The sequence below is a fragment of the Dermacentor albipictus genome, chromosome 2 (assembly GCF_038994185.2).
Source record: "Dermacentor albipictus isolate Rhodes 1998 colony chromosome 2, USDA_Dalb.pri_finalv2, whole genome shotgun sequence".
In the NCBI taxonomy this organism is placed as follows: domain Eukaryota; kingdom Metazoa; phylum Arthropoda; class Arachnida; order Ixodida; family Ixodidae; genus Dermacentor; species Dermacentor albipictus.
In genome coordinates, this window is record NC_091822.1 from 35,952,507 (window position 1) to 35,977,627 (window position 25,121).

Consider the following 25,121-nt stretch of genomic DNA (forward strand, 5'->3'; position numbering starts at 1 on the left):
TCCATTCATCATGCGCTAACACCTGCAAAGTCTATACGGATGCTGCCATTCTCCTAGACGGCGGAAGGACATCATTCCTGAGTACTACGCATAATTTCATCAGCGGCCACCAGCGCTATTTATCTACGGAAGCCAGCGCTCTAGTAATGAAACTTCAAGCCATCCACGACACTCTACAAGATGCGACATCTAAGCTGCCTACCATCAAGCAACTAGATATCTTCACTGGTTCTTTAGCGGCTATTCAGGAACTCAAGAAGGTTGATAAGGCGCTAGAAATCTGCGAGACAATAGACACTATGAACAGTAAGACAGCTACTTGCGTCAAGGTACACTGGATTCAAGGGCATTCAGCGAACCCTCACAACATTGCTGCTGACCAGCAGGCACACTGCCCTCCTAATCCTGATCTTCCGCCTGTTCCCCTCCCACCTCAACCCCTTAACTCGCTCCGAACCCGTAAAAACTTTCTCCGGCAGGACACATGCGCTCTTAGCCCAATGTGTGTCTGCTCCCTCCCCCTTCACCTTACTAGGGCGGAGGAAGTTGTGCTTAGGAAGCTTCGGGCGGGGTGGCCCTTACACCGGCTTTTATTTCAAGGTGAAACTGGTCGCATTTACCACTGGGCGCTACGTGTCCATACTGCTCCGTTCCTGTGATGGAAGCAGATGCATACCACCTAATATGGACATGTACTGGTTTAAAATCGGAACACTCACGTTTCCTACTGCAAACCGGCCTCCGCTACAGTGTGACAACTAGCTACAGTAGAATCTCGATGATACGAATCTCACGGGGTCACGAAAAATATTCGTATCAGCCGAAATTCGTATCATCGAAACAATTAAAACTAGCTAAAGCAAAGAGTCAGTGGTGAACTCACTCAGACACACGTACGTAAAAAGGATTTATTTCTTGTAGAAAATTCTCTAATGTTCTCTGCCTCTTATTCTTTGTCAGGTCAATTAGCAGGCTTTGTTCAAATCCACAAATACGCGCGCACGTGTCGTCACTGATTTTGTTCGCGCACGCCTCAGAACTTAGCGCGCATGCAGCGTTTCAGCCGCCGGTGGTGGGTCCTTCGCCGTCGCCCACGTCTAACACAAAGAACGCGGCCCGAAGCACAGCAGCCACTCCGTCCAATGGCACGCGGAAAATGAAGAAAAGCACAAAAGCAACACAAGTGCCACCGCTTCAAACTCTTCGCGCCCAGTCGCGGCCTCCGCGCTGTCCGGCGCCGCATCCGCGCCTCCGCATCAAAAGAGGGAGGGAGAAATCGCGTAACTGCGCACTGTTCTCTTTCGCTGCCATCGGCGGGGCTCATGCTCGCGGTCGCGTCCATCCGTGCGCTGGAATCGTGCCAACTGTGGTCCCTCCTCCGCGCAGCGGCGCAACCTCCTCCCCTCCTTGGCAACCGGCGCGCCGGTCAGGGGCGCAGCTGCGCATAGCAACTGTGACGTCACACAGTAGCGGTAGAACAGGCGCGCGCGCGTCGGCGGTGGCACTGCCGCTCCTTCGCCAGCCGTTTCGTTGCAGTCGAGTGAGAGGCCCGTGTTGCGCGCCATGCGGTTCGGGGAAGCGCCAGCGGACGCCGGATTCCCCCAACACCAAACGCCAGAAGAACAAGGAGCGAATGCGCATGCCACGAATGAACATGTCACCAGATGCGAAAGCAAGGGAGGCAGAAAAGAAACGCCAACAGCGACTGATTAGATCGCCGGGTATCAAAGGCAGGGAAGCAGAACGAAAGCGGCAGCAGCGACAGGCGATATCGCCGAACACCAAAGCGAATGAATTGGAGCGCAGACGGCAGCAGCGTCTGGCTTTCGCCAAGCACACTTTCAAATTTCCAATGTCTTCGGTAATTTTCGTATCAACCGACGCGGGTCGAAAATTGATTCGTAACAACCATTCTCTAACACGTTGCAAAGTAATGGGGCTCGGCCGGGACCACAGAAAAATTCGTATCATCCAGAAATTCGTATCAGCCGTGATCGTATCATCGAGATTCCACTGTATGACCGCTGGATACATGACAACAGATTCCACAAAACACTGCTTCAATTCATACACAACACTGGCCTCACAGCGTACATATAATACACATATACTCATCAAGAATTATGCCTTAAGGGCAAGTCTTTATCGTAATAAAAAAAAAGTACATGCCGATGCCTTTTGGATTGTGCCCCACTAAAACTGCGTACAAAGAGGCTGCTGACGCACTCTCCCGGATGGCTGCAGCAAGCAGCAGACAGGAAGAGCTTCGTGATGGCACATACTGAAGATGCTGACTTGCAAGCGCTTCGTTACAACTCTCGTTCTCTCCGTGTGCAGCTGTTACCCCATCCACGTGCATCGTCATATTTATTGGTGCGACACATCAGCGAACCTTCCTTGTCCTTTTGTTCCCGCGGCCTAGCCCCGTTCTCATTCTTACTCGGCACGACGCCTACCACCCTGGTGCCCAAGGTACACGGAGTCTCAGCAAGGAACGCTATGTCTGGCCTCACATCAATTCCTACGTGCGTAAACAGTCTCGCACTATGCCCTGCAAATACGCGCAATTGATGCGTCGCACCAAGCCCTCGGCTCAGCCTTGGCTGCCATCCGACTGTTTTGACCACGGCCGCATCACGCCGCTGTAGCTATCCGCTAGCAATCGTATTTCACTTTACGTGTTCGCCTGAGACCATGCCCATCCCAAACATGACTACAAAATCAGTTTCCCAAGTCTCCATGCCCGCTTGGGTCTCGCGCTTCGGCTGTCCCGGGACTCTCACGACGGATCGACAGCGGCAGTTTGAATCGTACTTATTCAAACAGCTCCTACACAGTTACGTTACGTAATCACCACCGTTACTTAACAAGGTGGGGATAATTATAAAATCGTTAGAAATTACATGCACCTATAGTAGGAAGAAGGCCGCACATTCAGTATTAGTAGGAAACAAAACTGATAAATGTATACACTAAGGAAAGAGTACGTAACAAAAATAACGTAATATAAGAAGAGTAGCAGAAAACCCTTGATGTGGGGGGGTTGGGGGGGTATGGTTGCGTCAGATGATATCCGGCTGTTGGTTAAAAACGCTTTCACGTCCAATGACATTTGAATTACTCGCGGCGGTTTGGAAGCATAATCCTTGTGGCATGACCGCGACAGCCAGAAAGGCATTGTGGGAGCGCCGCAAAAATTCTTGGTCCGACATTGCTGTTCTCGTTTCTATTTGATTTGCTGTCCTCTTTCATTTCACATTTTCTCTTGAATTCAGGCTTATTTCTGTTTTTGATTTCTTTAATGCAATATCTTTACTTTTGAGCACACCTTTCCGTCTCGCCAAGAAAAGAAAGGTGCCTTTTCTTTGTCCTTGTGTCCTCTTAGAGGCTTTGAGTACAGCGTGCATGTCTGTTAGAGCGCTCTCCACAGAAATGCAAAAAGTTTTTCGGTCATATGGTTGTTCTGGGGGAGAAGCCTTTCACGCTGGCTATTCTGCGACTGCCCTGTCCTGATGCCTGCGTCATGTCTTGAACATCCTTCATACCATGAGTCATTTACAAATTTTTTTACGTTCACGATAAAGGACTCCAGGTAGCCAAACTTAATCTGAAGTACTCCACTATGGCGAGCCTCATAAAGAGATCGCCATTTGGTCTCGTAAAACAAAAAAAAATATTTTATTTTTAAACATTGTTTCTTTCTTTGTTTCTTTTCGTCTTCGCGATTCCCGTTAAACGTTTTTCAGCAGAGATACCAAACGTATCGAATATCGCACTCAAAGGACTGCAGTCATCATTTAAAATTCTATCATCATCACATAACACCTTTCCATATTTTATAACGGTATTTGTGGCACACAAATTCAATTTCGCCTCCATAGATTTCTGAGCTTCTGCATCAAGCACTGTTGGAACTTGCGTGGATCCGTTTACTGCTACAATTTCCCAGTTCCGTCATGTGCTGCGTCTCTCATAGATTTCTTTAAACTGACAATTTCGCTGCGTCATATTGGGCAGGCCTTCTCTAATAGTGGAAGCAAACCCCGCCCGGCCAGTCCTATTCGTTGAAATTCCTGCTCTACTAACATGTGTTAGGCTCTCATCTCTGATTCGGGCAAAATAACTTCAGGGCTTGCGCTATTGCAAGGTATGCCGAATTCAAAGTTATAAGAAGCCTCTACATCAGTGCCTAATTACTCCGGACTAATAGAGTGATGTATATGCCGGTCTAGTTTCTTCAAGACATGCCGCATGATATAAACATGTAAGCAAACTTTTTAAAAGTAGCATATTCTCAGGGATACAGAGAAAAATATTATTTCACATTCTGTCATGAATTCTTCGACAATGGAGGTTAAGGAGCTCTTAAAAACTGCCAGCCACTTAACGTTCTCGTGTAGCCTTTTCTATCCTGAGAGCGAAGCATATTTCTTGTTCGACGACGAACGATCCTTGTGGCTTTTACCATCTTCAATACTGCTGGCACCGCGCTGGCTGTTCCAAGAGCAAGAATTCCAAAATGACTTACATTGGACGATCGTAACACAAGGGCCACGAGAACCTTGCAATGATTATCACAATGAGGGCGCAACAGATGTACAGGCACGCAGCTGGTGGATTTGGTGCTTAGGCGCGCCGAACCAGACTTCTGAATAAGACTCGTCTTCCAGGACATGCGAGCCTCGAAGCTGTAGTAGTCGAACAATACCTTGGTTTGGGCAAGTCGGTTCATCTTGACAGTTTTCATAAAAACGCGCTAAAGACGAAGATGAAAGGAAGACATACAACAGGACTGGCGCTACTTCCTACTAGCGTTTATTACAAACGGTTCTCTATTTATGCCCGGCACATCAGATACATCCTGCACTCATCATCTTACACACAAAATATTGTAAATGAATCAGATCATACACACGATTGTATGGTCAATCAGTTCATGTGCCAAGATATATCGAAAGAAACGTCATTTCTTTTTCTTGCAAAACCAAAGACGGACAGCTGACGCACTAGTCGCCTGCTTTTCTTATAAAATATGCTGCAAAATTTAAAAAATAATAATAATGAGGTTTTACGTGCCGAAACCATTTCTGCTTATGAGGCACGTCGTAGTAGGCGACTCCAGAAATCTGGACTACCTGGGGCTGTTTAATGTGCACATAAATCTAAGTACACGGTTCTCTTCACATTTCGGCCCCATCGAAAAGCGGCCGCCATGGCCTGGATTCAATCTCGCGACCTTGTGCATAGCGGACCAACACTATAGCCGCTAAGCAAACACGGCGGGTTAAAATGTGCTTCAACTATTTCGCGTTCTGTTTTTGCGTTTTCTTTCCTCAAGAAAGTTGTGTCGCCAAACATGGGTGTGCATGCGCACTTTTTGCATTGTTCGGCCAAGTGATTACGTTATTCATGTTCATTATCATTATTGTGCTGTCTAGCCGTGTCATTGAAGCACCGGCCGGTTTGTGCCATATGAACGCGTCCCCAATCTAAGGGTACTTGATACACAACATTTGAAGTGCATTCGGTGCAATTGGTCCGGTGGTTAATATGACATTGCTTGCATTTCTGGTGCTTTTTGTTTTGAAGGTTTCACACTGTTGACAATTAACAAGGTACTGAAAAAACTAGATTGACCTTGTGTCAGTTTGCGATCTTTTTTAAGTTATGTGAAACTTTGTGGAGGTATGGGAGGGCATGCACAGATCTTTTGTCAAAATCTTTGGCTGGGCACTTGCTTTCCCATCTTAATTTTTGAAGCGACGTTTCACAGACAGATGATATGATAGACACGGGAAAACCCGCATGTTTCAATCTGCTAATTGGCTAGACACACTGTCCTCAATTTAGTCAACACATGACTTTCTCTAAGCACTCTGAAGGTATGTGGTGGCTATGCCCCTCTTTATTGATTTCGAATGTGCGTTATCGAAAGGCAAAACATTTTTATTTGATATTGAGTTGTATCTCCAGCGTACATGGTCATCTGACGGAAATAAACTTTTAAGATGTCGAATCTGAACACAGTTGTCATTAGGCAGTTCAAAAGTAAACTTGAGCCCCTGGCAGAATATGGCGAAACTTTTTAGGCAATCTGCTACAGTATCGTCAAGACACTTAACTGGGGTGCACGTCGCCGCTATAATTTCCTTGAAATTATAGCCGCTGATATGTTGCGGATGCGCCAACGTTCCTGCGACGTTTCCGTGGCCATCTTCACCGACTGCACGGTGTCTTCAGTTATGCACTTTTCCGCCTTGGAGTGCTCTCTGGTCTGGCAATCATGGATTGAGCGCTTCTTGACTAATCGTTCACAGTTCACTGTTATTGAAAATCAGGAGTCTAGAACTTGCGACGTAATATCAGGCGTTCTCGAAGGGTCGGTTCTCGGTCCTCTCCTGTTTTTGATATTTAAAAATGATCTTCCAAATAATCTCTCCTCTACTATACCACTTTTTGCAGATGACTGCTTCCTTTAGCGAATTGCCTCCAGGAGTGATCAGTCTAAACTTCAGGATGACTTGCATAAAATTGAGAATCGGTGCACCTTATGGCGAATGTCTTCAAGCGTTTTTAGGTGTAAATTCATGAATATTTCTCGGAAGAAGGGTTAACTATATTCTTATTCCCTCAATTCAGTTAGTTTTGAGCAAGTAGATTCTTATCGCTATCTAGGAGTAACTAAAACCTTATCCTGGTCAGAACACATACTCAATCTCGCTGCTGATACCTGCAAGACTCTTGGCTTCATCAGATGATCCCTCACTCTTTCTCCCCCTTTAATCCGTCGGCTGGCCTACGAAACTTTTGTCCGCACCCGACTTGAGCATGCATTCTCCATCTGGAGTCCCCATCAACCTTACTTAATCGACGCGTTAGAAGTAATTCAGAGCCTTACCTCACGGTTTATCACTTCTAAAAATGGCAGGAATATTAAAGATACCAATTTCAAATCATCGCTAGTTCTCTCATCTTTAGCAGTGCGCCGCAGGATCACTCGTCTTTCTGTTTTCCACAAAATATACTGTGATTTTCCGGATATTCATGGTGTTATCCTGCTGCCTCCTAATCGTACTTCCCGCTGCATTTACAATTCTTGCAGTTTACGACTCCACGGATCTACCAAATCCTTTAATCGATCTTTTCTAGCATGCACTATTGAAGACTAACAAACTACCCTGATTCTATTGTAGAAGAGAGAAATCCCTTGAAATTCAAAGATATCCTTACAGCGCTTTTTATTACCTGAATGTTTTCTTGTGCTCTTTGTATTTCCTTAAGGAAGGAAGAGACAGCTTTATTGAAGCACCAGTGAATGAACGTCAGGAGAGAAGTCCCTCCCCCGTCGCCCATAACAATATATTTCCTGTATGTGGTTCTTGTTATATATAGTGGATCTTTAATTTGGTATTTATTTCTTCTTCATTGTTATCTTTTATGTGATAGGACGCTCTGTAATGTTTCCTGCTGCCACCCCCCTTATGTAATGCCCCATCGGGGTCTTTAAGGGAAAAGAAATGATGAAATGATAAATGATGATGGTGAATTGTTAAGGACTATTAGATAGTCGTCGACATACCTAAATATACGAATGAATGATTTCCAGTTAGTTCCGTATTGTGATGTTGTCAAAGAAAGCTAAAAGAGTATCACATAATATTGGGGCTATTGTCGAAGCAAGACAGATTCCTGTGCTTTGTATGTAATAACAGCCATTGTGACTAATGACAGTTGAAACCAAGTAAAATTCTAACAAGCTTAAACATTGCTGCCGTTCATGCATACTAAGTTCCGGAATTGCAGTTCACCCATTTCATTATTTTTTTCACGAACTTCAAATAGAACACCTTCACTCGTCACAGAATAATCTAAGTCTTCAACGTCTAGTGAGAAAGCTGCGGCTACAGATGCTAGACCATGTCGCAGCTCTAAGATTATGTCATCAGAGCACTTCATCATGAAGAGATCTTCGAGTGGTAGTCGCTTCAGGTGCCCTAGCAGGGTACCTGAACTAACTGGGAAATCAATCTTTCGTGTATTTAGGTATGTCGACGACTATCTATTATTCCTTAACAATTCATCAGTTCTGTGTCATGAAAGTGCTGTAGCAGAGTGTCTCAAAATGTACACCAAGTTTTCCCGGGAGCTTAAGTTTGCTTTTGAACTGCCTAATCACAACAGCTTTCAGTTTCTAGATCTTAAAATTTCATTTTCGTCAGATGACCACGCATGCTGGAGATACAAACCAAGATCAAAGAAAAGTTTTTCTGCCTTTCTATAGCGCACATTGGAAATTGATAAAGAGGGGCATAGCCATCACATGCCTTAAGAGTGCTTAATAAAAGGCATGTGAAGCTCATTCGTGAACTCACAAGTAAATACCTCAAGACCGAGAAGAGCGGTAACCCGACTCACCAGTATGAAGGCGATAGCAACGTCGAGATGGACGAAGCCTTTACCGAACTGGAGCTGGTTGCGGCCATCGATGAAAGTAATCAAGGCAGCGCACCGGGAATTGACGGTGTTACATACAAGATGCTAAAAAATATGGGCGACAAAAGCCGAGCTGAACTGCTAAACCTCGTCAACGCGTCCTGGGAGAAGGGTTCGTTACCAAAAGAATGGAAAGAAGCGGAGGTGCATTTCATTCCCAAGCCGGGGAAACCACCCCACGTCGACAATCTACGCCCCATCTCCCTCACGTCATGTGTAGGGAAGGTGGTCGAGCGTATGGTGTTCAAGAGACTTTATAGACATTTGGATGTCACTGATCAGATGCCACCGACCATGTACGGATTCCGGAGGCACCTGAGCACGCAAGACGTCTTGGTGCAAATACACGAGCTGGTTATCAAGCAAGCGAAGACCCCTACGCCAAGAGCTATCCTGGCGCTCGATCTCAAGGGGGCCTTCGATAACGTCACACACGAAAGTATTCTTCGTAACCTGCACCAAACGGGATGCGGAAAGCGGACATTCAAATATGTGCAGGATTTCTAAACCAATAGAACGGCAACCATCAAAATTGGAGAGGAGAAGTCGGAACCGATAGCCCTGGGAGACAGAGGCACTCCGCAAGGATCGGTTCTTTCGCCGCTTCTCTTCAACCTGGCACTCCTCCCTCTCCCGACTTTGCTGCAAGACATAGAGGGCTTAGATCACGCTCTCTATGCAGACGATATCACTGTGTGGACGTCGAGGGCAGGGTCGGAGAGTTGGATGGAGGAGACCCTTCAGAGAGTGGCAAAGACCGTGCACGAGTTCGCTAAATCGTGCGGCCTCAGTTGCTCGCCACAGAAGTCCGAGTTACTCGTCATCAAGCCAAGAAGAAAGAAAGGAGACCAAGAGAACGTACGCATCACCATCGACGGGACGACCATAACACCAACCACGCAAGCACGTATCCTGGGTGTCATCTTCCAGAACAATGGCAAGGCGGGAGCGTCGATCGACAAAATCAAAGTTTCAACGGAACAAATTTCGAACATGATCAGAAGAGTCACAAACAGACAAAGGGGATTGAAGGAGGACGATGTGCTGACGCTCATCCAGGCCTTCTTGACGTCGCGCATCGTTTACGCGGCGCCGTACCTCAAGTTACTGAAAAAAGACAGGGACCAGTTGAACGTCATTATACGAAAGGCAACCAAGATGGCGCTGGGCATTCCGAAGCATTCTTCGACCGACAAGCTTCTCGGCATGGCCAAGCACAACGTCGTCGAAGAGCTAATAGAAGCTCATCTATCTAATCAAAGAGTTCGGCTCAGTCAGACGTCGGCGGGACGTCGCGTTCTTGCCAAGTTGGGCTGGCAAGAGGCAGAGCGGAAGGAAACGGGGCCGTTACCGAGGTTGTGGGTGCATAAAATCCACAGTAAGCCACTGCCTAGAAACATGAGGTCGGGTCGTAACGACGGCCGCAGAGCAGCTCGTATAGCGGCCTTGACGGAGACTTTGGGTCAAATAGTAGAAGAGGAAGAGGGGGTCACACTCTTCACAGACGCTTCGTTACCCAAGTTTTCATCGAAAGCAATGCTGGCAGTTACGACGCGGGATGTGCTCGTAACCTGCGCCTCCATCAAGACGTCTTTTCCAGAGGTGGCAGAAGAGGCCGCTATAGCGCTAGCACTCGCGTAGCCCAAGGTGGGAAGAATTGTCACCGACTCGCAAAAGGCGTATAACAACTACAGGAAGGGGTGGGTGTCTCTTGCGACACTAGATATTCTCCAAAGTAAACGCGACGTACCTGAAAGGAAAGTTGAGTTAATATGGACACCGGCTCACTCTGGGCTGGAGGGCAACGAACTTGCCCACCAGTTCGCCCGAGAGATGGAACACCGGGTTGAGGAAGATGAGCCACAGTCCATATTTACTTACAGAGACATTACGAACCATTATAAGACGGAGAGGCGCCGTTACCCCGATCCTCACAAATCGCTTAGCAGAGAACAGCAAGCGATCTACAGGCAAATACAGGCAGGATCCTTCCCGCACCCTTACCTTCAAAACAAGATGTACCCGGAAAGGTACGAGAAGGATTGTACCTTCTGCAAAACTCATTTAGGCACGCTCCAACACGTCATTGGAGTATGCAATTTCATCAAGGCGATCCCCCCACCTCTTAACTGCCCCACTACGCTACCCCATGCCTCATTCACCCTTACCGAGCGATGGGAGACCTTGCTAACCAGCACCGCCCTGGAAGACCAGCTCGTCCTGATCTCCAGGGGCCAGGCGGCTAGGGAAGCATATGGGTCCCGTGAAGAGGGAACCACTTCCATCGACGGCGTCTAAGAAGATGTCGAGCTCGGCTCAATAAAGTTGTTTCTCTCTCTCTCTCTCTTCACTAAATTCAGCATAGTGTGTTTAGCCACGAAGACAGATTGGAACACGCGGGTTTTCCAGTGTCTATCATTTCATCTGTCTGTGAAACATTGCTTCAAAGATTAAGACAGGGAAGCAATAGTCCAACCAAAGATTGTGACAAAAGACCTGTGCATGCCATCCCACATGCACAAAGTTTCAAATAATTTGAAGAAGGTCGCAAACCGACACAATGTCAATCTAGCTTTTTTAGTGCCATATAAATTGCGAGCAGTGTGTAACCTTCAAGACAAGAAGCCCCACAAACGCATGCAATGCCATACTACTCACAGGAACAAGTGCACCGAGTACACTTCACATGTTGTGTATCGACACCCTTAGATCGTGGGCGCGTTTATATAGGGCAAACAGGCTGGTGCTGCAATGACAGGGCTAGACAGCACAATAATGATATTAAAAAAGAATACGGTAGTTACTTAGTCGCACACTGCAAAAAAGTGCGCATGCACACACACAAGTTTGGTGACAACTTCCTTGAGAAAAGAAAACACATAAACAGAACGCAAAATTGTTGAAGCATGTTTTATGGAGAGCAGGTGACGAGTGCGTCAGCTGTCCCTCTTTGGTTTTGGATGAAAAAGAAGTGACTTTTCTTTCGATGCGTCTAGGCAAATGAACTGACTGACCCTACAATCGTGTGCATGATCAGATTCATTTACAATCTTTTGTGTGTATGATTATGAGTGCATGATGTATCTGACGCGCAGAGCATACATAGAGGACCGTGTGTAATAAACGCTAGCTGAAAGTAGTGCCAGTCCTGTAGTATATGTTCTTTTCGTCTTCGTCTTTAGCACGTTTTTATGAAATTAAAACTCTAGCACTACTAGGCTGACCACTGGTTGGTGAGGGATGGGCCCCAAAGGACAGGTCTCGCTCACATTGGTCGGCATGCCGGTCTTGCGAACCTAGGGCATTCGTGCTGAAGAGCATGGTCAGACACGAGCCGAAGGAACACGGACGATGCTCGCTCCTCACGAACCTGTTGACCACGTTTGCAGCTGCATTAGTCTTTGGAGTAGCAGTCTAGATCTCAGTTCAAGGCACATGCACTTTTTCGGCTTTCGAGACACCAAAACTAGTTTTGTTGTGGCCTCAAAACATGGCTCGTGTCCAGAGGGCGCATTGGTCACACTGGGTTGAATAAAAAGTGCGTATAATTTCAAAAGGGGGTAAAGGCATACATTCAAGACGAAGCAATAGGCAACTAAGTGCTAACAGAAATTTGCAGCGGCTTAAACATAAATATAAATAAAGTAAAGCATCTCACACTTGGTACCTTAGCAGGTAAACCTTCCTAACGTTTCAATTAATTTCTGGATAGCACTAATCATTGAGCCTTGGCTTGTGCCTAATTGAGAGGCGCCAAAAGAAACGACCTTTGGTGTAGTAAGCGCTAAGCCTAGCTTGCTAGTCAGAAATAAGAGGAGCATTCTGCGGGGGGAGGAGAAGTGGCGGCATGAAATAAATAAATAATTCATAGTTTCTGGTTCGTTGCCAAAAGAGCAGAGGTTAGGTATGGATAAAGCAGATCTATTGAGGAAACATTTAGGTGGGGAATTCTACAACGGAAGCTTGTTAAGGTCACCTCGCATTGTCGTGGAAGGCATTTGCTCGAATTCCATCGGAAATTTAGGAGTCGCAAATCATCTGCGGAAAGTAGGCATGAATCATCACAATTTAAGAGACGTTTTGATATAAAACGAAGTCTGAAAGAATATTTATGACTGGGCCATTTAGTGATGATTATGCTAGAGAGCCAGCTAATTCATTTAAAAAGATTCCACAATGACCGAAGACCCAGGCAAAGTAGAGTTCGGGGCAAGCGTAGAAAATATGCTCAGATGGTGTGACCGATTATTAGAAGTTAAATGAACACAAACCAAAAGCGCATCAGTAACCACTAATAATTTAGAATTCTGTGGACCCAATTTTTTCATAGTTGGAATAATTGTCAGAAATTCTGCAAGAATTATTGGGTTTTATTCAGCAAGACAAAATACCAGTTCAGCTAATATGAAAAAAATGCCAACTCCTGTCTTCTATAAACTTTGTGTTGCTTCCACAAAAATAACCAAATGAGACGGAAATTTACTAAGATCATCTTGAAGGAGAGTTTCAAGTATGCACGCTGGAAAACATTTTGCATGTTTCGGAAAAATATCATGAAAAATCAGTTTCGCCTTTAACGAATTAGTTGTCGGAGAAATCAGGCACGTTAGCCGAACATCAAGTTTTGATAACAGCGTCTGAACAACTTCTGGTTCTACAACCAGAAGTTGGAACCAGAACCAGAAGTTCTGGTTCTGGCGGCGTTATCGACAACTTCTGGTTGTCGATAACGCCGCCAATGTGTTCTGAAACACCAATCAGGAGAATTGATGAAGATGGATTGCAAATGGGAGAGGGGTGTATTGTAGGGTACTTCAAAGCTGCAACTCGTGGTACCGGCTCATCTCGATAATGAAGAGAAATGAAAATGGAATTTGCCAGTGGAAACACAAGCAACGAGCATTTCTTGACATTATGGGAAAAAAGTAGCCCGTCGAAGCAGGACTCAAGTGCAGACAAACGAGACTGCAAAATGCGGTGTAACGTATTGATATCTCGCGGTGAGGAGAAAAATGAACTATCATCATCATAGAGTTAAAGTTGCGCGTCCTGGTGAACTGGGATACATAATAAAACATGTTAAATAAAGAGGAAGAAAGAACAGATCCCTGTGGTACGCCTCTCCTCTGTTTTTACGCACCCTATGTGCGCCCATCTTTGAAGCAAAATAATTATTTATCAGGAAGGAGCTCTTCTGTCTAGGCCACTAGATAGTCTCTAACAGCACAGCTCACTAATCTAGAAATTAAAATTTCTTGCTCGACACTGCCATATGCTTTTGCAATAGCCTAAGCTACCAAAGCGGATACTTCTCCTGATAGTCCTGCGAGTCGAAGGCGGCTTTCTAAATAATCGTGGATTGGCCGCATGGAACATTGAGGCCTAGATTCTAGTTGTATCAAGCACGCAATATATGTTATATATATACTGCGAAGAAGTGAATTCGTTGAGCCGGACATGAATTACCTTTTTCTATTATTTTGTCTAGACTCGAAATAAGGGCAATTGGCCGAATCTTGTCCAAAATATACCCGAGGCTCTGATATTTAGGTAAAAGCACAATTTTTGCAATTTTCCAAGAGTGCGGGATCCATGTATGTTGAAGGGAACAGTTGACTATATTTAAAAGCTTGTTAGGGAAAGAGTTAAATAACAGTTTAATCACAGTTGTGATAAAGCCGATTGATATACAGTGATAATGACATTGGAAAATTCTGTCATGGTTACTCTTACAAACTCAGAAGTCGATCTATGAAACCGCTTAGGTCTAGGACATTGCGATGAAAAGCGTGCTTGAAGACCTTTATCGATATCATCCAGTGAACCTGCCGCTTCTCTATGTGACACAACAGCTGAATGTGACCATACGAACTGTTCGAGAGATTTTCTGCTCCGTAAGAACCTAAAAAGTACCGATCTTCTTTCTGGTTTTGACAAAGGTGAATGAAGTTCGTTTTTTGACCATATTTTGCTATTGCCACAGTTCTTTTAAACACAGCTGTATATAATTTATACTCAACCCAATTTTTGGTAAATGATTACGTTGGAGACTTTTCCCTGCTGCTTTTCTTCGCCTGTAACGCCCGTGTACATGCTTCATTGCAGCAAGATGAGTTTGACGGTGAGCTGGCAGACATAATAGTAAACTCAGCGGGCTGAATTACAGAATTTAAAAGTAGTACCGCAAAGTCAGCCCTCGACTGATCATCGTGAGTGGTCAACAATGATACCACTGAAATTATCACTGACTCACAGGTTCTATAATAAATTAACCGTCTTTTCCGTACAATAGGAGCCTGACGTGAAGTCATAATTTTAAGCGTAATGGGTAAATGATCGCTACTTGTTCTATTGCCAAAGGTATCCCACGGTGAAATGGACATCTGAGCTGACGAGCAAATTAGGTCTAATGCAGATGAGAATCGCCTATGCATAAAATTATTTCGACCTCACTTACGACGTCCTGAAACCTCGCAGTCTGAACACATGTTCAAAAGAAGCAATTTCCTTATGATACATTTTTGATGTAACTAATGCTAACAGCCCTCCGCCTCTCTGAGGGTGATCTCGACGAAATTTTTGAAAATTCTTAATAGTAAATCACTGATGTGATGAAAACCATGATTCTTGAAGTAAGATGACATTTGCAATTAGATTATGAACTAGATGAAGTAGATCAATGTAGCCAGAGGATATATAGCAGCAATTCCATTGAACTTTTACTGAGGAAATGGTTATACTAGTATGCGTGATTCCACGGCAGCATGCAACGCATCCTGCTCGTGGTGGTCACTGCTTTCCCCTTTGTTCAACTGAGATTTAGCAGAATCAGTCGGAGACATGAGAGACCTTTTGTGTCTATTGTTAATGGTTCCCCGCCTAATGTGTCCAAATCAGCGATTAGGTCCCACAGTCACAGATCGGGGAGTACACACGGAAGTATCATACTGAATTTCTGTCGGACTACCAAAGTTGGTTTCTTTTCAATGTTGAGCAGAAATACTAGTTACAGGGGGGCAGCAACAGAAGAGTGCGATTGGATTAGGCTGTTCAATTTGCCGGTGGCAATTATCTGTTTAAAGAAAATCAGCAAAGTCAGATGGAATAAATAACAGTTAATATAAAAGCACACAAAAAAGTAAAGATAGAATTTAGCAGGACGTTCGGTTGGATTCTGCAAGAAAATTTTGGACAGCGGTGCAAGCGCCCCTGTGGCTAAATCGAAAGTTCCCTTCTTTCTTGCTTTTAGCATGGGTCATTTTCTTCGTGAGTAGTTGCGATTCTCTAGTGTGAATATTGTCTTGCCTAAACCACTTCTCTTTCTCTCCCATTCCCTCCGGATTTCTTATAGCACGTATGTTTTCTACCTACCAATATGCTTATAAGATATAAAGCGCTGAATATTTTATCAACTAATATGTAAACAAATTAAGGAACGTTGAAACAAACCTGCAAATTTACTGTCGCGTCATAGATAAATAGACCTCTTATTAAATCATCATATTCAATAGATTCGCTTTCCATTTTCTTGTATTGAGGCTACCCCATTCCATGATACTGTATATGTGGCTAGTCTTGGTACAATGCCCCGGAATGGATGTCAGTTAACACACAGAGTTATGAACACAAAGTATATGGAAGCATCAATTGTATTTAGGCGGCTGTCGTACTTCTTTTTACTATGGTAAATAAATAAAATAGTGCCTATTTCTCTCCACAATCACTTTCCCACCGCAGTGTCCATATGTCATACCCTTTCCGGAAGCCCTAAAGTTATCGTGCCACCACACGCGTGACTCGAAGAGGGCTAACTACTCACGTTTCTTCTAACGAGAAGCACCACACATCACCGTCGTGACACAGAGATGTACCCGACAGATGCAGGCAACTAGTAGCGCGCGTGTGACCTCCGCTACTACTGCTAATTCGCCACCCGAAGGAACCTTAGTGTCATTTAAATTCCGAGATTGCATTAGATACGCGGGATGTTCTTTTTGTCGCAGCTATAAATAAATTTAATTGCGTGGCTAAATCCAGCGAGATATTCTTTTGACTACCTGGTATGTTACCAATGGTTTGCGTTGTACGTTAGGCCTGTTTATGTAGTTTCTGTATGAACGACACACCTTTTGACACCTGCGTTGTAGCGCGAGAGAAGCGCGCAAGAGTATGTAAATTTACCTCTGGAACTGCTGCAACAAGCTGCACTGCTGAAAACAATGCAGCGCCGTCACAAGGCATATAAAACGGTGCGTAAATATGGCTGAAATGCACATCTATTTCGGCAACTGACTTCCTGTTGACGTTCACTACACAAACCAGACTCCACTGCTCGCTTATGGTAAGCCGACCGTGTACTCGTCACCACGAAAGTGTTCCACTGACCTGCACTCCGTAGTCGAGGCTAAAAACGAAGTTAAACGTGAGCTTGGAGATCTGGAGGCACTTGGTGATGAAAATTTGATCCAACTCCCCGTATAAGGGAGGCAGGCGGATTGCTAGCGTGCGGAGTCGTCCTTTTCCTGTATAGAAAATGAAAAGAAAGTGCAAGGACCGTCAAAGATAAGAATGAATGAGGGCGTTTACATAAAGCCAGGAAAAATGGGTCGAGTGCACTCGTCGGGAGAAGGGTAAACGGCATTCGCTTTGAAATTTCAGCTTTTACTGCGGCGCGTAGCGACGTAATACTTACCAGACGTGATCGTTAGTGCGCACTGTATGCACGGCGCAAGTCGGCTCACATTAGCCATACCTGGTGGGGGGCCCTTTAAGGCGGTATGCACTCATTTCATTGGCACTCATTCTCTGGGCAAGTATCTGCGCATGTCCTTCGATTAGAATTTGCAGTTGAAGGCTTAGCATCTGCACTTGGTTATTGTTATCCTTTTCTGCAGCATATACATCAGTCATGAGAATTGGCTGTGCGTAAAAAGCTAATTCTTCTCCCAAATAAACTTACATAGAAGATAAAACCCATCCTGCCGAATGTGTTCTCTGTCCGCATCTGTTCTGAGCCATTGGTTTCCTGAAGATAATCCATTGCCTTCCTGCCTCATATTGCCGCCGAGATCCTGCGTGGCTTTTCCATCGCAATCCCCACCTCCTTTTCAAATCCTTTCCTTTCTTGCGGCCCGGCGCATTTCAAGCGGTGATTTTGCCGGCTTTGAGTTCACAGGGAATCCCTGAGTTCATTTCTGTTGGCAGTTTCCGTCCTACAGGCGCTAAGACTGTGACGTTGTGGCGGTATTTATGCTGGCAACCAGAATCGTTATTGCGAGAGGAGCACGTTGGCTTTTGTTTAAATTTTGAGGTGTCCTGGTTGAGCAAGTTGGTGTAACAATGAGCAAACGTGATCATCATCATGTAACGTATAAGCTGCTCACTTCTGTTCACAAATGGCCAAACTAGCGGCCTTTAGTTGAGCACTGCAACATTTTTTTGGAAATGGCAAAAAAAATCCCGACCTGTAGCTGCAATGAACGCTCCAGCAAAATAATATAGCGCTACAGACAGCAGGGAACTCACAATCTAACCCGAGAGATTACTCGCTCTTTCCTGTGGCTTTCGAGATCTCTCTTCTTATTTCCAGCCTCTGACTTCATGGATCGGCGCAACGGCCCATGAACTTTGTCAGTGGTTGCGAACTACTTCTTCCATGGTTCTTCTTCCATGGTCTTCCACGGTTGCGAACTACTCTCTGATGATCACCAGAGCTCACGCAGGCATGCATATCCTTAGTCCCTTACAAACGGGGAAGTGGCCGTTTACGCTTCCCACCAGTCCTGGCAGCGTTTCTTTGTGATTCTCGAACACTTTCACTGCGTAGCATTATATGATTAGTTGGCGCACAAATTCCACCTGAAGCAAGGAAACACATTTGTCAATACCGGGTGGTAATGAGAAGTTTAAGCCTATTGTGTGTGCGGTCCATAGCTACCATCATGAGCGCAGTGGTGGAGCGCGCTTATCGCTAACGATAAGCGCGCCGGAGCAATACATTCTACGAGTCCGTGCGCTTTCGCCGTATCTCATACACCATACTACGTGGCAATCCAGTATGGGAGGCCCCCGTAAACAACCATCAACTGAGGGTAGCAGGTGACAAAACGGGACACAAAATGACCGGATGCGCCGTTCCTGCTCTAACTACGCATGCACGCATAGCCCAACCGCTGCCTGTGGCGGCATTAACGCGTAGATTATGCCATGCTGGGCATCGCACAAAGATATTAAGCTGAGCATCCTTGAACCTAAGCTGTGGACGAGAATATGCGCAGCATTACATAGTCGTCGGCGCAGTGCGGAAGGTATATGTTCGGCAATGTGAATATGTGCATCTCTCTCCTGATAATCATAAACAAATGACGCAAGCTACATCAGCATAATTCTCCCGCACATAACTACCACACATAAGAGATTCCGCGCCCTGTCGACCGCCATATAAGGCTGTACGTAAATCCCGGGCAGCTCCCGTTCAGGGAGGTTCCTCCCCATTTTCTTGTCAGACGTTCAGACCTTCAACGGAGGCTCACCGTAAGTGCACAGTGAAAAAAATAACATGTAAGAAACAGTAATAAACGGGGAATGCTATCGGCCCCTGCCCATTCTGGAGGAAACATTGCATTCAGATGGAAAGAAGAATGAAAACATTAGGTTCGCTATACGTCACTTTGTATTGGGCCCTTGTTGAAACAATCATTTTGAAGTACATTCCTGCAATGGTATCGCACTCTCTAGTGTACATTTTCGCTTTTAAGGTAATCGTATAGCTGGGCCTCTTTAAATGTAAATGCTAGGAAGTTCTATCACGGCGATTTCTAAAGTTCTCGCCTTTTGTCAAACTTCTGGTGTAATTATTGCTGACACCATTTGACATTCCAGCTTTACTTTACGGCACGGCGTCATCTTCATGCCTCAAAGTGCTTTCCCTTGCCAACAACAATTACATGCAACGCTATTGCCAAGAAGTAACAGTGCGTGCATTTTTCGGTGTGAAATAGGCGCAGTGATGCTTTTGCCGACAGCGCCAGTAAGCAGTTTCCCCTTTCTAGCAGCTTAAGAGTACTTGTTCAGGCTGAAAACACATTTCAAAGCTTCTATAGAAGCGACCACCCAGACATTCCGAAGTTCATGCAGTGCTACGCACATCGATGCTGTACACAAATTATGGCAACGTTTATAAGAGCGCCCTTCGCGCACTGACAACGGATGTCGTGCATTTGTCTTCAGTAATACTAATAGCCATGCCCCCACATAGACCATTCCTTCGGATCATACCAAAAAAGAAGCAGCAGAAAACTTCCATGACTTGACTTTTGCTTACCTAAAAACACTGATATGACTTTAAATGCAAACGTGCGCATTGGTGAACACTCACGTAATAAAAGAATGCATTGCAATCACAGCAGCCCAGTCCAGTGATGCCGAATATGTCATTTTAAGGAATTACCCTCATAATCCCAAATCTAATGCTACCATGGTGCACAACATATTCTATTGCCGCGAATGTTTATTTTTTCACTGTTTCGGATGATGCTCTCGAAAAGAAGAGGTATATATGGTCGTGACATAGTGGCATTTACACCTTCCTCCGGTGTTTTAACATGCATTTGTAGGTGGCTGTACATCCTATAGTATTTGGCTCTCTACAACTAACCATGAAATTCGAGCGAACCGCTTCGGTAATCAAGTTGCTCTTATGGAGCGACCGCTAGCTTTCTCATTGGCGCCAACACAACAAAGCTGCACTATGTTCATTGAACCTTTCCTTCGAATCACGCACCTTGAGAGAGAAGGCGTCCGTTGGACCTGACCACGATGTCCTCTGCGCGTGCCTTGGTCTCTCCGTAAGGTCCGACGTATTCGGGGAAAGGTAAAGACAGCCGGTTTCTCCTCACCAGTGGCGTCGCGCCCACAGAACTTACATATAGGATGTACGGAACGCCTTGAGCAACGCATGATTCAACCAGGTTTGAGGTGCCTGCATTGGTCGATTGCGGCACACCAAAAAAGAAAGAAAAAGGAAAATTACACGCATCAGTGGTGTCGCCGCAGATTTACTTGATGCCGTAGCATTGAACAATTTTACTTCCCCATGCTTAGGAACTCGTGAATAAGTATGAAGTGCCTCATTTAATTTGTTTACTTTTTACTATGACCCTTCTTCAGCAAGAAGGTAAAAAAATACCACGACCAACCTGCCATTTATTCTTCCGCGGAATGCAATGCTAAGACACTGTTGTTATGACGTAGCGTGTATTCGATGACATCGAAATCACAGAACTTTGCTGCTTTCCTGAATGCACAGTTTTACACAGCCGAATTGCAGAAGTGTAGTGCACAGCATTTTGTATTGCCGCGAATGCTTATTTTTTCGCTGTTTTGGATGATGCTCTCGAAAAGAGGTATATATGGTCGTGGCATGGCGGCATATACACCATCCTGCGGTGTTTTAGCCTGCTTTTGTAGGTGGCTGCTTTGATGACATATGACTTATACCAATGAATGATGTACTCCGTCTTGTACCCTGCACTCGCACGCAAATCTGCGGCTCTACTATAAAATTTACGCACAGACCTTTACTGCTTGCCGCTAGATCTCACAAAAGTATACTTGTCCATGGAGTGAGTAACCCAACCTCTCCACTAAAAGTAAGCCAGCCACTTAAAATAACCTGTCTCTTATTGAGAACCGGACAGTGCATGTGAGCAAGTTAGTAATATCGACTCTGTAAATAGATCGACTGCTCTTGAAAGTTCTCCCCTTCTATTCGGCAGCGCTTTGCTGCAGATTGAAATTAAAATCAGAAATACATTTACTTCTCTGCCAAGAAGATGCACCATATTTCCACGTCGTCGTAACATTGTGCGTTACACACATCGCCTCTGCACCTTGCAGTGTTCCTAGAACTGGTCAGAGAGAGATGGAAATAGAATAGAGGAAAGACAGGGCGTTTAACCACACGCACGTCTGGTTTGCTACGCTGCACTAGGGGAAGGGGTACATGGATGGATGGAAAAAGAAGCAGTCAGAGTGACAGTTATTGTGCCACGGTCAGCACAGTACCTTTTTTTGGAACACATGCAGTGAATTGAAACTGTACGAAATTTCAATCACATATGTTCAGGGACTGTCTCTCGAGTTATGCAAATGTGCCCATCTGCGGTACAACACCAGAAGACAGCAGACCTGCTCTACCTCGCATCATAGCAAAACTTCAAGCCAAGCTGTTTCATTCCAGCATTTGCATTAGGAACTGAAGTTACTATGAACACATCATCTGTTAAATTGTTCATTTCACGGCACAATCTTTTTTCACTATCTTTTTTACTATTTCAATCTAGTAATTATAACCGGCGAGCTTGGAAGGTGCATCGATATGAAAGGAATTCTATGGACTACAGCGTTTTCACGGTATTAACTTTCATTCTGTTCGACGAAACGCATTGGTGCGCCAGTTAGTTTTGCGCATCAATGCAGAAATCAGCGTTTTGATAGAAAAGTATCGGGTACAATTGTGCATTTTATCGCAAGTTTGACAGCGCATATTTTCATACTGCTGTCGTTCTCAAGATATGTCCGAAGTTGATATGCCTTGCAAGCCCACTATGTAAAATTCGTATGGGAAAGTGAGGAATAAAAATGTTAACTGTTCTTGAAATATGTCCATTATTTAGGCATCTTGATTTCTCGTAGCAGTAACGTTCACCACATTGAATAATTTAGCTCAAGTGCTAAAATTGTCTTGCCTGCCACTGGCAAGTTTAAAGAATATGGTATAGCTAAAGTAAAGTCACCCCTCTACACTCTGACAATAGCATTCCTCTAACGTGAAAGAAAGAGAAACAGGTGACCACTTTAGACTGATAAAATGTTGTACCAATGCGCTATTTTTAATTATTGTTTGGTAATAGGGTGGTTAAAAGATTCGAAAATGCTAAAAATACAATTTTTTTACTTATGCACCAAAACATAGAGGTCACTACGTGAGAGTAACGTCACACATTTCTAAGCATTGCTTTCATAATTGTGGTTGCGGCTCAGTAAATGTTCTGGAAGCTATGTATGTTTAGTCCAAAGCACTGCAGATTGCAGGAGCAAGGATAGCCCTATAATTCGAGGCATTCAAAATTACGGCAAACGAAGCCGTCACCGAACAACGACTATTTGAGTACTGTTGTGACTTCGGGGTGGAGAACCAAAGACGGACTCTTCCTGTAGACGAAGAAGAAACGAAAAACTTTACACAATATTTGGTTCGTAGCGGAGTAATTGGAGCTCTCATCGCCTCGCTGATAGGCACTTAGTATGGCAGCTTCCGTCGCCTTGATGATAGGCACGTGATATGGCACTACAGCATCCGCGCCGTCAGATAACACATCCAACGTCAAGCTGTTCGATGCGGCTCAACGTATGCAGTGTGCTGATTGATTAACTCCTTCATGGGGTAAAGGAAATGGCTTTGCCGCCCATTCATCGGCTGGCATTTCATTTGCTTGGATCTGCGAAAGCTCACGGAGAGACAGAAAATCACCGCCAACCACTTCGGTGAAAGGGAGCACCCTCCCAATGCTCTCCACGACGCCAGGTCAAGCTCTACGAAAACAAGTGCTCTAACCCCCTCTCTGCTCTCAACAGCACCATTACCTTTATTGTACTAAACACGATACATGCACCCGATAAAGAGTTCTGGATACAGACCTCTACAAATAGTGCTCTCAAAGAAGACACATTCAAAGAGAATAAACAGCTAAAAAATAGATTGCAAAGCAATTCCTAACAGTGATTCGGGCAGGCCAGAGACAGCTGAGGTGCCCGATGAAAGTTTAAATTCTGCCCTGTCTCGCTCAGAGCGAAATTCTGTCACTTGGTTTGCAATGATAGCCCATTCGAGTGGCTTCGGTAGGCTCTCGAGCTATCCGGAGGCTTATTTTAATCGGTCACACTAACATTACGATACCCTTCACACGATTGTATGCCGTAAGTGATCATCAGTCAACTTCAATATGTTAAAATAACTGAGGAGACAAGAATATACACGAAAACGTAGCGTTAAAGCTGTTAACTTCTAGGATGAGCTCTCGGATAAGCATAGTCTGTAGTCTAAAGGTTATGCTAAGTGCGTCTGCATTCGTATACAGCTTCCGAAATGGTTCTGTGATAATAGGCACCAATTTTCTTGCGGCCTTCCACTTTTCGTTCGATTTACTAACTCGCTGACATGCGTCGCATGACCGAAGAAGTGTTTTAACTTCTTTCCAGTATCCGGGCCAATAGAAATCTTGCGCTAGCCTAGCCTTTGCCTTCTTGATACCGAGTGACCCACCCAAGCATTCCCATGCGCTAACTCTAAAAGCTGTGGTCGTTACTTTTCTGGCGCGTGTAGCTGGTTGTATACCCGACCCTTGGAATCCTGATATTTCCGGTATTGAGACCTGACCTAGTGTAAAACGAGATGTTATTTCAGGCCACTCCTTCATTCACATTATCCTGCAGCACAGTTAGTGAAGGGTCACTTTTCTGTGCCGCAATAAGCACGTCTCGTTCAACCCTACACTAAGCTGCTCCCCAGCAAATGGATGTGAGACTATGCAGTCTTCTACTTCAGCCCTAGGCGCCACATTTTTCCGAGTCTCGAAAGGCTTCTCACCCACTGTCACTGATCCTGTAATTGATCCGTCACAAGTCTGAGTCGTCTGCTTTTCTCAACCGTATCTCCAAGCCTATGCTGCCGCTGTGAAGGCGTTACATTGCCAGTTTCTTCGTTTGAAGGTGAGCTTTCACGTTTCTTTGAGAGGGTGCGTGACCACCGTCGCGTTGATGCGATGCAAGCGAGACTAGCAGAAAAAGACCAGCCCTCCTTTTCTTAAAGCTGCTCCGATTTGTTCGAAAACAGATATGAAAAGCGTTTGAGTAAACTTGGACTCACGGATTTGCAACCTTCCAAATGCGCCCTCGAGGGTTACCCTGGCAACTGGCAAGCACGCGCTCTGCTTTTCTGTGACTTGTCTGATACAGGCGCGTTCCCCTGTATAGTCACCGGAAGAAACACAGGACGGATGAGTAACATCCATGGTGGCGGCGGAATCGTGAAGTACCCTGCACATTTTCCCGTTTACCACGACATCCTCCATATATGGCTCAGGCAGCCTCAGATTCTCGTCTGAGTGGATAATGCTGACGAAAGTGATTTGATCCTTGCAATTTGAGAACATATGGACTTCCTTGTTGCAACAGAAGCAGATAAATGGTCTCCGGGATTCGAATGCGCGCTCTACGTCTGCCTTAGCTTTGATGGCTCCCGCCGACTGGGCTGTCTCTGCTAGCCCTTCCTTTGCCACCTCAGCCTTAGTCGATACTCCTTTGCTGAAGTCGTCGCTCGTAGATGATTTCTTATTCGGCAAAATTGGGTTGCGAAGGCAAACCGCTTTATAGAATAGTCCATTTTTTTGTGGCCTGTCTTCCTGGATAGATTTTTTTGGAAGTTTCGACACGTCTGATGTTCCTCCGCGAGCTGTGCTGTATTCTCTAGGTCTACCACTGGGAGCCTTTCCTACAGAAAATGCTAACTTCTTCTGGAAGAACTCGATAAAACTGGTCCAGCGCTATGCATTCAAGCACCTTGTCGT

General features: G+C 45.1%; 1 protein-coding gene across 3 annotated transcripts in view; it reads right to left on the minus strand.

Moving 5' to 3' along the window:
* Positions 1-25,121, minus strand: part of LOC135920425 (3 beta-hydroxysteroid dehydrogenase type 7-like) — a 123,057-nt gene that overhangs the window by 18,776 nt on the left and 79,160 nt on the right. For 2 of the 3 annotated variants that reach the window (XM_065454695.2, XM_065454694.2), the window contains 2 exons: positions 20,276-20,473; positions 16,879-17,015 (listed from right to left, as the gene is read on the minus strand). In XM_065454695.2, coding sequence (XP_065310767.2) covers positions 16,879-17,015; positions 20,276-20,473 — 335 coding nt within the window. The remainder of the gene's footprint in view (positions 1-16,878; positions 17,016-20,275; positions 20,474-25,121) is intronic. The other variant, XM_070533545.1, reaches the window with a different exon arrangement.